Source organism: Candida orthopsilosis (genome assembly GCF_000315875.1).
Source record: "Candida orthopsilosis Co 90-125, chromosome 7 draft sequence".
NCBI lineage: Eukaryota > Fungi > Ascomycota > Pichiomycetes > Serinales > Debaryomycetaceae > Lodderomyces > Lodderomyces orthopsilosis.
The window spans coordinates 921510-934261 of record NC_018301.1 but is presented as its reverse complement, the minus strand read 5'-3'; the positions used below and the strand labels follow the sequence as shown (position 1 = coordinate 934261).

Sequence of the window (12752 nt, the reverse complement as noted above, 5' to 3'; positions counted from 1 at the left end):
CTAAACAAACATCAAGTAAAAGTGATATTAAGATTATAAAGCTATTTAATACTCGTTTATCGAATAATATAAGCACTTCGAGATCAACTGATTTTACTTTAGCTGAATAATCTACTACGTACCCTAAGCAAAATATAGGTTTGTAAATAGCAGACAAATTCAACAAACAACCTCTAGTAAATTTTAAACTGGACTATAAGGATTCGGGGTAAATAATGTTCCACTTCTCTTTTACACTCACAAGATGAACGTTCCATAAAATTTCCCGTCATCGATAATTACCGATGCATTTCAATTAATCACATACGGGGGAATGACTTGCTCCGCATCAAAACACAACCCAAACGTATAATTTTTTCTCTTAGATGAATTTGTTAATTCATTGAAGAAGAGTAGTTTCCTCAGGTGCTTCCTCTTGTACCCTTTTTCCTGTAGTAACCATGATTGACCTGGGACACCTTTTCTGTTACCATCAGTCACAAACAGCACTTCTATAACCAACACCATTCTCAATACATCCCAAAATCATAGTCCTATGTTTTCCCCTCAATGATGCTTCTCGTCAAATAATGAATTGAATGAATACCAGCAAGAAACTTGAAGTTCTGATCAGTCCACAAAAAATCGTAGTCGCTTTGTCCAATTGTCTAAGAATGTGTAAATTGGAATGGGCATGAATTGTTAATTATTGTCCACAACTTTCCCTATGTGCAATGCAGACGTCCGCTCATCTGTATGGACTATACGTAATTGATATTAATAGGGCTAATGAAGACGTACATTACTCTTCCTGATCACGCGTTTATTGAGTGGCTTACTCGAGTAAGGGGCAAAGTGGCCATGAAGTTTTGATTGTTTGCCAATTTTAATTTTGTGTTTGATACACAAAGATTCTTCACTTGTCCTAGTCCATCAATAATGACAAATTCTACATTAACGACAAAACCAACACATTCTGATTCGATATCTATACACTGGCTGCAAGAGCACTCAACTCATCATAATTGTAAAACTTTTCATCATCGTCATCACTTTCCACTTCATTACCCTCCAACGATAACGATTGGGTGTTTCTCCTTATCTCGATCAATGAAGCAATTTGTTTTTGAGTCTCCTCCGACAACGACTTTATTCCTTTCAACATCTTCAACCCATCTAACCAAACAAATCGGTTAACCTCGGAGTCGGTGTAAAATGAAAGCAATTTGGTTTTGTTTGCACCTAGAATTGTAATCTTTTCATACGAAATGGTACCCTTTATTGAAATTAACATGGAGTTCTTTTGTTTTTCTTTCTCCCCAATCGATTCACCTATTTTGATCGATTTCAAATCTTGAACATCACTCATCTTGATTCCACCAGTTTGTTCCAACTCTTCGATACTTGGATTGGTACTAGGTTTTTCACTGTACTCTTTAAAGTATATCCATTTTCTATTGGGCGATAAGACAATGTAGTAGTATTTAGATGACGAAGGATTCTTCCTCGAGCTGAAGAGGGCTTCTCCAAAGGTTTCAGTGAAGACCCACGATCCTTTCAATAATTGCACTACTCTTTGTTCCGCCACCAACTGGGCCACCTCCTTGGTTAATTCTTGATTGAATTCAGTGAATCTATGGTTCCATTTATTAGTAAATTGTTTGCTTATCTTTGACGCCTGGTTGTGTCTCATATCATCTCCCGACCTGGTGGAGGTTATGTCAAGACATTCCTCAATTGACTTGTTTCCGCCCAATTGTTCTTCAAACGTGTCGATACTTGATTCCAATAACTGAAGAATCTTATCGATATCAAGTTGGTTATTTTGTGATTTTGTTTCTTGCCAAAGAATGAGACAGTTGTTCATGGTGTAATATATCATGAGTTCCCAGTTTAGTATCGAGTTAACAATGTTGGGATACTTTTGCCTTTGCTCAAAGATATCAATCCACATCTTGGAAGTCTTTGCTATAAACAAAGACAAAGGAAATGTTCTTGAATGCTCGCTCATCATCAATTCTTCGTGGAACCTCTTTTTGAATGTAAAGTTTGGGTCTTTTAGGAAAATTTTTAAATCCATGGCAAGAAGAATGGAAAAATTTTCGACAATAAACTGGCGAGGGTTTTCAGTGAAACCAGACTTAACATATTCTGAAGTTGTTGCCGGAGAGCCATACTCGTTAAGTGATATCTCCAAAAAGATAAACAAGTTATTCAACATGATTTGATGCGCCTGAATTGACAAATCAAAATGAATGTTATGAAGGTAAACATTGAGATCATAGTAAGCGACCTTCAACTTTTCGATGGCCTCTAAAGTGAGTTTATCTTCAGTCAACTCAACCAAACTGTCAACTGTGCTGAAAAACATGACATGTTTCAACCTACCAGATAAAGTGATTATACCAGCATAATCATACCTCAAAGCCTTGTTGACGAGGTCAGTAACCAACTTTATTGAATTCAAGACGATCTTGTTGTCTTGGAGTAACAACTTTGTTGTCATTATATCAATCACATCCAAGTACTCAATCAAGGTTTCATACAACAGCAAATACCTTACAATAGAATCATCCTTTGTCCTGAAAATTGCACCCGAGATATCAATCGCTGCAATCTTTAGAATAGCTTTGTAGGTCTCAGAAGACATGTTGATACTGACAATTGAAAACAAAGTGCCGAATAGTTGGTGATCTAATACATGAACAAAATCATCTGACACAGCATCACTACCGATAATGCAATCCAACAACTTTGCCAAAACAACTATTGAGTTGACTTTTTCTTGTTTATCCTTGCCCAAGATATTGGATTTGAGAACTGTAGCATAATTCAAAGCAGTCGATTCGTCTAGTTTCAGTTTATTTATGTTGTCTAATCTTTTGGTTAGTATTATGCAAAGGCAACGACTTCGAAAAGAGACATACTTTTACTCAATATTTCATTCAACTTGTGGTTGATCGTTCTTGAGGAATCAGACATGGTTGAGGAGGGCAAAGAGTCTTGACTTTGTAAAAATTTTACTTGAAATTTGTTGTTCAATTTATATTGAAACAGCCATATCGTCAATGAAACGTGAACAAAATTTCGCTTAAGAAAAAAAATATTATTTCATTACACAAAAAGAGGAATATTTCTCCGGGTTACCGCTGGATAGATTTAAAAGAGAAGTCTTTCTATGTGAGGTCAGTGAGAGCTGATGGTGAGAGCGAGAGTAGAGCGACATTGTACAGGACACCTGCAATAAAAACTTTCAGATTTCGGTACGAGAAAGAGGAAGTTCTGTTGCCTGACGAAAATAAGATTAATTAATTTTTTCCAAATTTCAAATCAATTTCCATGCATCAAATCTTAAATTCTCAACAAACAACAGTAACGGCTAGAGCTATCCAAGGTATGCGGTTTACTGTTCAATACAGGCTGCAAGAAGAGAGAAGGTGAATGAGCGATTGTATTTCGTGTCATCTACAACCTTTTCAAAACCAAGGAGATACTTCTTGGACCCTGTAAATCACAAAATTGCTTCAGTGGACTCGTATTTTGAAACCAGTACACCACAACCAGAGATAAGTAGGGGTATACTAGTCATCTCCTCTTAATGATGTAGGAGGAATATTATCCAATTCAGGGACACTCTTCTCCACCAAAGCGGTACCTTGAACACTTCATCATCAATACAGTCAACCTATTGCAGCACCTCTATCTCATCTCAGACAAGCGCCACATAAATGACCTAGCATCAACTTGTTCTCCAAAGGATACCTCTACATTGCCTTACAAATAGCTCCTTTACAACCGCTATGATAACTATGCTGTCTATGTAGTTCTCGTTGGTGTCGCATTGTTTTCACGACATTTGAAATTTTCAGACAATGTAAAATTTGTTGGAACAAATGGACCAAAACTAACATGTCACTTCCCCCTCTTTACCCAAGCCTCAATGACAAACCCAAACAATCTTGAAAACTATCGTGGTTTTCATGCCAATAGGAGGCCAAATAACAGTAGCAATGTGCCCCCATTGCTTCATCCTATAAAACCCAAATTCAAGAAAAAGAGCAGTTCGTTGTTCAACAAATTGATATATTCTAGAAAAGAGAGCGGCGGGGATGAGGAAGAGCAACAAGATGATGATGACGACTCCAAGAAGGAGCATCTATTATCCTCATCAGATGCCTCAGTCTCTCCAACCCAGTCTGGCCAGTCTTCACGTGCCAATTCGATTGCATCAGATGAGCAACTAATTCAACAGGACCACCAACCAAAACGCAAAAGCAATTCATCTGCGTCTTCAAGTCACTCGAAGCATAAGTTTAGACTCCCATCACTATCGTTGGATTATCATCCGCATCATGTCTCTTCTGTACTGCCAAACCTGTTACAGATGTCTCAACTAGACCATCCAGTGACTCCATTGAAACCAAGACACGATGTGTATTCAACACCTTCGCCATCTGAAGTATCACAAAGGGAACAATCTGTGTCATCATTACATTCTTTGGGCCCCACAGATAAAATGATGTCCTTAGATTTAAATTTGGATGAGATGAGAGACATTGTGAAAACTGATGAGACTGCGGCACCTAAGCAAAATTGGAAGGCACCAGATAGTTGGGATGTGAAAGCTTCAAAAATAGAGGAATTACCGGAGGAGTTTGCTGAGCCCGATTTTGTGGAGAAACTGTTGCCAGTGCTTTATGGTACAAGACAAGGATCACATGTGTCGAAGTCAATGGACCCACATCCTAGTCACATTATTCGAATATTTAAAGAAGATAACACATTTACAACTATATTGTGCCCATTAGAAACAACAACTACCGAGCTTTTAGCAATTGTGCAGAAAAAGTTCTTTTTAGAATCGGCATCAAATTATCAGTTGTCGGTGCACATTGGAAACTGCGTCAAGGTTTTGGAAAGTTTCGAAAAACCAATCAAGATTCAAACGGGGTTGCTTCTTTTGAGTGGATACACCGAGGACGATAACTTGAGGATCATTGGAAGGGGAGACATGTCATTTGTGTGCAAATTTGTGGTGGAGAATGTATACCTTAGAAGCTTGACACATGAGGAAGAGGCGTTACTATCGAAAAATTATGTCGATGTGAACATATCCTCTCTAAACCTTAAAAATATTCCCATTATATTCCACCAGCACACTTATGAAATTGAAAAGTTGAATGTTTCAGAAAACCCCTCAATTTACATACCATTAGATTTTATTCAGTCCTGTACTAATTTGACGAGTGTCAACTTTTCGCGAAATGGATGTTCGAAATTTCCCACCAATCTTCTTGAAGCAACTGGGCTTACCCATTTGAATCTCGAGATGAATTTTTTGGATGACTTGCCGGTGAAGATCAATACCCTTGACAATTTGACTCATTTGAAGCTCAATTCGAATCAGTTGTCACTGCTTCCGAAATCTTTTGGTGAACTTAAAAACTTGGTGTATCTCAATTTGTCGTCAAACTACTTCATCAACTACCCAGAACCAGTCAATGATTTGGATAAATTGATTGAGTTGGACTTGTCATACAACGATCTTTCATACTTACCGGAATCGATGGTGAATTTAAAAAGCTTACAGAAATTGAATTTGTGCACAAACAAACTTGATAAAGCCCTACCCTTCTTTCTTGCGGGACTTCAGTCATTAAAGAGATTGGATATTCGTTACAACCAGATAGCAAATGTAGATGTATTAGGAGAGTTGCCAAACCTTGAAGTTTTGTATGCATCCAGAAATGCGATATCAGCATTCTGCGATCAAATGGAGAATCTAAGGCTTCTCCACTTTGATAAAAATCCAATCACAGAGTTAAAATTCATCAACCAATTACAAATGCTCAACATTTTAGACTTATCAAAGGCAAAGATCACTGCTATACCTGCAGAATTTGTGGTTAAGATCCCCAACATTGAAAAATTGGTTCTTGACAAAAACCATTTGGTGACACTCCCACAAGAATTAGGTCAATTGACGAGGTTATCCTATCTATCCATCTACTCAAATAACTTGCAATCAGTACCAACCTCAATAGGGAACCTAGCTAATTTACAATACTTGAACCTACACTCCAATAGCATCCAAACCTTGCCGGACGAGATTTGGAATTTGAGATCTTTGGCAGTATTGAATGTGGCTAGTAATAACCTTACATCATTCCCTAAGCCACCTTTTGCCATTGCAAAGAGAATATCCTCGTCGAACGATTTTGGGGAGTTACCAGCATCAGAATCCATCGCCGATACCTTATCCGTGCTAACAATATCGGATAATAGGCTAAACGATGACTGCTTTGACGCAATTTCTTTCTTAGTTGGTTTGAAATCATTAAACATGTCGTATAACGATTTGATTGAGATTCCAGAAGGGTCAATCTCTAGAATGAGACGATTGAATGAGTTGTACTTATCTGGTAACGACTTGACAACACTTCCTGCAGATGATCTAGAACAATTGAAGGCATTAAAGCTTCTTTACATCAATAACAACAAATTGGTATCACTTCCGGCAGAATTGAGCAAGTTAACTAATTTGCAGCATTTAGATGTGGGATCAAATCAGCTCAAGTACAACATCTCCAACTGGCCATACGACTGGAACTGGCATTGGAATAAGAACTTAAAGTACTTGAACTTTTCAGGGAACAAGAGATTTGAAATCAAGCAAAGTCATGTCAAGAATCCAGAGACCGGTGAGGATTTTGATAGTTTGTTAGTTTTAGACCAATTGAAAGTGTTGGGTTTGATTGATGTCACTTTGACAACGACTTCTGTACCAGAACAATCAGTCGACAAGAGGATAAGAACAACAGCATCCGAGTTGGACAATATTGGATATGGTGTGAGTGATACTATGGGCCAAAGAGACTACATATCGAATCGAGATTTGTTTATACAAAAATTCAGAGGCAATGAAGATGAAGTACTTATTTGCTCATTCGATGGTAAGCATGGAGCGCCAAATCAGGGCCATAGGATTTCTCTAATTGCACGAAATATGATCACAAAGAGTGTCACTGATGAGTTGACCAAGATTAATGATGACCCAGACAAGGTTTACATTGCCCTCAGAAGAGCGTTTTTGTCATTTAACAAAGAAATTAATGGAATTTTGTTGGCGAAAAAGAGCCATACATTCACGCCTGGTCCACAATACTCCAAAGAACAAAGCGAGCTAAACTTGATTGATGACTCAAGAAGTGGTGCATCTGCGACTGTCATCTACATCAGAAATAAGAAGCTTTATTGCGCAAACATTGGAGATATCGAGACTTTGCTTTGTCAAAATAATGGTAACTTCCGCGTATTGACCAATGCTCATAAACCAACGAATCGTGAAGAGTTTGAAAGAATCCGGGCCTCTGGTGGTTATGTTTCTGGAAGCGGTGACTTGGACGGAGATTTGCCCGTGTCTCGTGGCGCAGGTTACTTTTCCTACTTACCTCATACCCATTCTGGCCCTGATGTAAGTGAGTTGACGTTGACATCTGCTGATGACTTGTTGGTTATTGCCACGAAAGTATTATGGGACTATATTTCTTACGAGCTAGCTGTGGACATCATACGTCAAGAAAAGAATGACCCAATGGTTGCTGCCCAGAAATTGCGTGACTTTGCTATCTGCTATGGGGCCTCGGATAAAATAACAGTGATAGTATTGACATTTGGTGAGAAAACAAAACTGAATGCCTTGTATAACAATCTTGGCCGTGAATCTGACTTTTTCAAGAGAAGAAGAGATAGACAAATTGGAGGTGATTCAACCCTTCGTAGATTGGAAAGCGAAATTGAACCACCAGTCGGTGAATTGGCATTGGTGTTTACCGATATCAAGAATTCAACCTTACTTTGGGACTCATACCCAGCACCAATGAGGTCTGCCATTAAAACTCACAACTCGATCATGAGACGTCAATTGAGAATAGTGGGTGGTTACGAGGTCAAAACAGAAGGTGATGCATTTATGGTTGCATTTCCTTCACCCACATCGGCTCTCTTATGGTGCTTCAACGTGCAACAAAATTTGCTAACCGCCGATTGGCCTACAGAGATTCTTGAAACAGACCAATGTTGCGAAGTTACTGATGGAGCAGGAAATGTGATATACCGTGGATTGTCAGTGCGTATGGGAATACATTGGGGCTCACCTGTATGTGAACCCGATGTTGTTACTGGAAGAATGGACTATTTTGGCCCTATGGTGAATAGGGCTTCTCGTATTAGTGCAATTGCTGACGGTGGTCAAATTGCTGTAAGTTCAAATTTTCTCGATGAAATGAGAGCATTAACCGCTATCCATGATGATATAAAGAACAACACCAAGACCATTAGTGATGCATATCAAGGAAATATCAATGCTGGTATTATCATCGAAAGGGAATTGACTGCCATTGAGGAGCTTGGATCCAACTATTACAAGATTGGAGAGAGGAAGCTAAAGGGGTTGGAAACTCCAGAATTGATCACCTTGGTGTACTCAACCAGACTAAAGTTGAGGTTTGAGATTTTTCAAAAGAGATTGGATGCAGATGAAAAGCACAGTACTAGAGTGATTGGCACGATACCGATCGAGTGCATCACCGCGATTAATAACATCTCACTACGTTTGGAAAACTTGTTGTCGTTTATGAATGGAGGCACCTACATCAAAGAGGGATTCAAACAAAATCAGAGATTAGTTGATCCCAATGTACAAGAATTGTTGAATTCGGTGACGAGAATAGAAAACTCGGTAGCTACATTGTATTTAAGGCAAATGATGGAGCAGAATAGTAACAAAACATTCAGCATGAGTCCGTTAACACAAGTATTGGATGAGTTATCTGAAATTATGAAACGCGTACAGGGTACATAGATTCTAATAAATCTAATTCTTTTTCACCTTTTGCGGTCCAAGAACCTTCTTTCTTTGCTTGATCATATAAGTGTAAAGCATGTAAAATCCAGGGATGTAAGTGACCAATATAACTTTCAAAAACCAACCGTAATAGAATCCAGCATCATCAAGAGACAAAAGAATTTGATACACTTCACTAAAGACACCAGTTGGGTACAAGACGTAAAAAGTGGTGTAACGCAACCATGTCAACCAATATGGAACATCATTTCTTAAATGCTGAGCATAGTATGAGTATCTAATAATTTCAGTAATTGACCAACTCAAACACAAGGTGATATATGTCCAATGGTAATTAGCAGGTGAGTTTGGCAAATACTGGTGAATACCCCAAACGATTAATAACCTAGAAAACACTTGAGTGACAGTCGTAAACAAAGGTGATTTCACCAACCCAATCGCAGCATTGATAATCTCAACCACGGCTAATGATTGAATTCCAGTAGTTATGAGATTAGTTTTGGTAAACACAAATGGCTGTCCCAAGGTAAGGGAAAGGAAAACAGTGTTGAACAATACAACAGACCAACATGATGCTGAAATAGAATTATATGCAACTAGGTATCTATTGGGTTCTGGTTGTGCCATGGTGAAGAGTTGGAGATGAATGGTGGTGAAAATTGAATCAAACCTCGGTACGGCAGATTTTTTGTTGGGAAACTCGCTACCAGATGCGACCTAATAAGTGTCTATTAACTATACACGTCTAAATCAACTTCTCCTTCTCTCTTCTCAAAACCTTTCCTCTTTGTTTTATCATGTAGCTGTACAAATACAAAAACCCGGGAATGTACAAAGGTAAAGCGTATTTTAAAAACTTGGAGTACCTTGGCAACCTCGATTCAATCACCTCATAAGAATTGTAAACAGTAGCACTTTCACAAACAAGTCCTAAAGGATACAATATAAAGAACGCCGAGTATCTCAACCACAAGATCGAATAAGGGACTGTAAATTTACCTAACTTAAGCACATAAAAACCGTATCTGATAATCTCAGTAATGGACCATGCCAACGTTAATCCAGCAAATGTGAATATGTTGTAGTTGGCTGGCGATTCGGGAATGACATAGCATATTCCAACCAAAATGATCAACCTAGCAAATGATTGAAGAAGCAACGTTGGAATTGGGGTGGGTACCAAGCCAAACACTGAGTGAAGGAACTCAAATGATGAGTTGAACAATTGGGTTGCAATCATGAATTTGTGGGGAGTACCATGGCCAGGCTCAAACAGGTGGTACCCATTGGAAATATCAATTAAGCAGTGGTATAGAATATACGTCCAAAGTAATGCAGACACTCCATTGTAAAGGAGTAGATACAGCTTTGTCATTTTGGGTTGATGAATAAAGAGATGTTCAAAGATTGATTTTCAGCGCGTGAATTCATGACCCCGTATTTTCTTTGGCTTGTGATATATCAAAGTCAACTGTATTACGTAGAAAGAGGATGTCTACCCTAAAAGAATATCTAAGACATGTGACAATTTCACCCATCTATTCAGAACTAACATTACCTATTGATCAACGTATTTTGCCAACAAGGCCTTCAAGGTCTCTTGGTCTCCAGCCAACAAGTCTTGGTCCCAATCAACGACTAAAGGAGCTTTAAAAATTTGAGCTGGGTTAGTGTCGACTGAATGATCGTTTTCATTTTCGACTAACTTGTTAAAAGTATCGTAAATCTTTTGATACTCTGATTGGGAAAATACCTTGTTTGACCAGTCAATTCCCTTGATGGTCACCTTCTTACCATGTGAGTCAAGCAAATCAGTCAGTCTTTCATTCAAAAAGGGGAAGCTGTCATGCAATGTCTTTTTAGCCTGATCAGTCTTGAGAAATTTGTTGACAAAAATTTGGTATTGCTCATAAGTAGGCATCTGGTTCTTCATCAAATCAATCTGAAAATCATACTTCGGCTTTTCTGGTAAAGAATCGTAAGTCTTGTTTAAAATTTTGTACAATTCATTCGACAATGGGATTCTGCTATTGTGGAAAAGAGTGACTGTTGCTGGAGACGATTGTAATGTTCTGAAAAGTGACATGTTTGGTTACGGGCAATAAATTTCAATTCCAAAATATAAAACCTTGTTCTAAAAAAGAATTGAATTCTCGAGGTAACGTAAAGATTTAACAAAGGTTTTATAGTTCGTGGAAGTCGTTTGTCCAATGCAAAGTGTGTTCAATTGGATGGAATTAAATAGAAGGATTCGACAAATGAAGGGCAGACAATATGTTTTTGTGTCACTTGCTTGTTCCGATCAGCAATCTTATCACGCGGAGATATACGCTACCACATGTATTCAATTTTTGCAATTTATTGGACCCTAATCGATTCGTAGTACTGTTGTGTGGAATATGGATTGGGATTACTAAGGAACCCCAGTAAATAATGTGTTAAGGCATGCTCAATTCAAGTGGTTGATTACAGCGGAAGAGTCTATTGAATTTTGCATCAATTTTCGTGCAAAACTTCTGAAAGACAAAAGCTACAACGACTTTTCCCGGTAAAGTAGTGCACTAGTTTGATTTCAAAATACAGATATATAAATAGTACGATATATGTATATACTACTCTTACAACTAAATACTCCAATTAAAGTTTATTATCTTCCAGTAATGTATTTCATGTCCTACGTTACTAATAAAAGTTGATAACGGAAAAAAACAAATAAAAATTGTGGCATTAGTCACCACAAGACATCACACCCTAACTAATTCAAAGATGTGCAGGTTTATGATATTCAAAGGGAGAGAGCTGATGGTCTTATCCGATCTACTAACTAAACCAGCCCACTCAATAATCAACCAATCATTCGATTCCAGACTACGGTTAGACATGCGCAACCCAATCAATGGTGATGGATTCGGGGTTGGATACTATACTGAACACAACGAACCATGCATCTTTAAAGCCATAACACCAGCTTGGAATAACGTCAACTTGAACAATCTATCTCAATGTACTGAGTCAGAGTTGGTCTTTGCTCATGTAAGAGCATCAACACAAGGTGTGTTATCGGAAACAAATTGCCATCCATTTAGTTATGGCAAATTGATGTTTATGCATAATGGTGGTATATCATGTTTTAATTTGATCAAGAAAAAGCTCATAAACCATTTAGATGACAAGTACTTTCTTTATATACAGGGATCAACCGATTCAGAATGTTGTTTTGCGTTGTTTCTTGACACTTTGAACAAAATGGGTTACGATCCACTGTCAAGAGATACAAAGTTTTCTCATACAATTTTGAAAAAGGCTATTTTGGAGACCATAGAGTTGATTAAAAACTGGCAGACTGAAGTGACATCGGAACCTTCGTTGTTGAATTTTGCTGCAACTGACGGAGAATCGATTGTTGTAAGTAGATACATTACATCGAAGACAGATGAAGCAGCATCGCTCCATTTCAGCACCGGCTCCAAGTTCTTCGAATACCAGCCGGGACTTTTCAAAATGGAGAGATTAAATCGATCCCAGGATGTCATTTTTGTTTCCAGCGAGCCATTGACCTTTGAAAGGGGTGACTGGTTGTGTGTACCAACAAACACGTTAATCACAATCACAAACAAAAACACAGTTCTTATGCATCCAATAGAAGATGAATTTTACGATGGTGGCGTTGGTGAGAGATCGTCCGGATTTGCCATGAGTAAAGGCTTGATGGGGGGAGTCCCACCATCTGAAGAAGATCACACCAAAATAGAAAATGGCATTACAGTCAACGGCGATGGGAAGACAATAATTCAGCAAGTACCGCCACTTGAAAGAGAAGGAAGGGCTAATTTTAAAGCAACAGTCCATTAAAAGTATATAACAGGGTTCGTAAATAATTCTATATCAGAATAACATTCAATGCATT

The 12752-nt window shown here is 38.2% G+C and overlaps 6 protein-coding genes across 6 annotated transcripts; 2 read left to right on the top strand and 4 right to left on the bottom strand. All coding sequences in view use genetic code 12, as the record gives it.

Annotated features, from left to right (window-relative positions):
* Positions 1-967: 967 nt before the first annotated feature.
* On the bottom strand, positions 968-2961 carry CORT_0G04480 (Lmo1 h; the record flags this gene model as incomplete). Its single annotated transcript, XM_003871201.1, has 2 exons — positions 968-2853; positions 2907-2961. The coding sequence occupies 2 exons, from the start codon at positions 2959-2961 to the stop codon at positions 968-970; spliced, it is 1941 nt and encodes a 646-aa protein (XP_003871250.1).
* A 958-nt stretch (positions 2962-3919) lies between these two features.
* On the top strand, positions 3920-8842 carry CORT_0G04470 (Cyr1 Class III adenylyl cyclase; the record flags this gene model as incomplete). The annotated part of the gene is made up of 1 exon (XM_003871200.1): positions 3920-8842. One exon carries the CDS (start codon positions 3920-3922, stop codon positions 8840-8842), a length of 4923 nt encoding a protein of 1640 aa, XP_003871249.1.
* A 12-nt stretch (positions 8843-8854) lies between these two features.
* On the bottom strand, positions 8855-9472 carry CORT_0G04460 (hypothetical protein; the record flags this gene model as incomplete). The annotated part of the gene is made up of 1 exon (XM_003871199.1): positions 8855-9472. One exon carries the CDS (start codon positions 9470-9472, stop codon positions 8855-8857), a length of 618 nt encoding a protein of 205 aa, XP_003871248.1.
* A 118-nt stretch (positions 9473-9590) lies between these two features.
* CORT_0G04450 (hypothetical protein) lies at positions 9591-10220 on the bottom strand (the record flags this gene model as incomplete). Its single annotated transcript, XM_003871198.1, has 1 exon — positions 9591-10220. The coding sequence occupies one exon, from the start codon at positions 10218-10220 to the stop codon at positions 9591-9593; it is 630 nt and encodes a 209-aa protein (XP_003871247.1).
* A 183-nt stretch (positions 10221-10403) lies between these two features.
* Positions 10404-10931, bottom strand: CORT_0G04440 (hypothetical protein; the record flags this gene model as incomplete). The annotated part of the gene is made up of 1 exon (XM_003871197.1): positions 10404-10931. The coding sequence occupies one exon, from the start codon at positions 10929-10931 to the stop codon at positions 10404-10406; it is 528 nt and encodes a 175-aa protein (XP_003871246.1).
* Positions 10932-11611: 680 nt separating this feature from the next.
* On the top strand, positions 11612-12697 carry CORT_0G04430 (Dug3 protein; the record flags this gene model as incomplete). The annotated part of the gene is made up of 1 exon (XM_003871196.1): positions 11612-12697. The coding sequence occupies one exon, from the start codon at positions 11612-11614 to the stop codon at positions 12695-12697; it is 1086 nt and encodes a 361-aa protein (XP_003871245.1).
* Between the last annotated feature and the right edge of the window lie 55 nt (positions 12698-12752).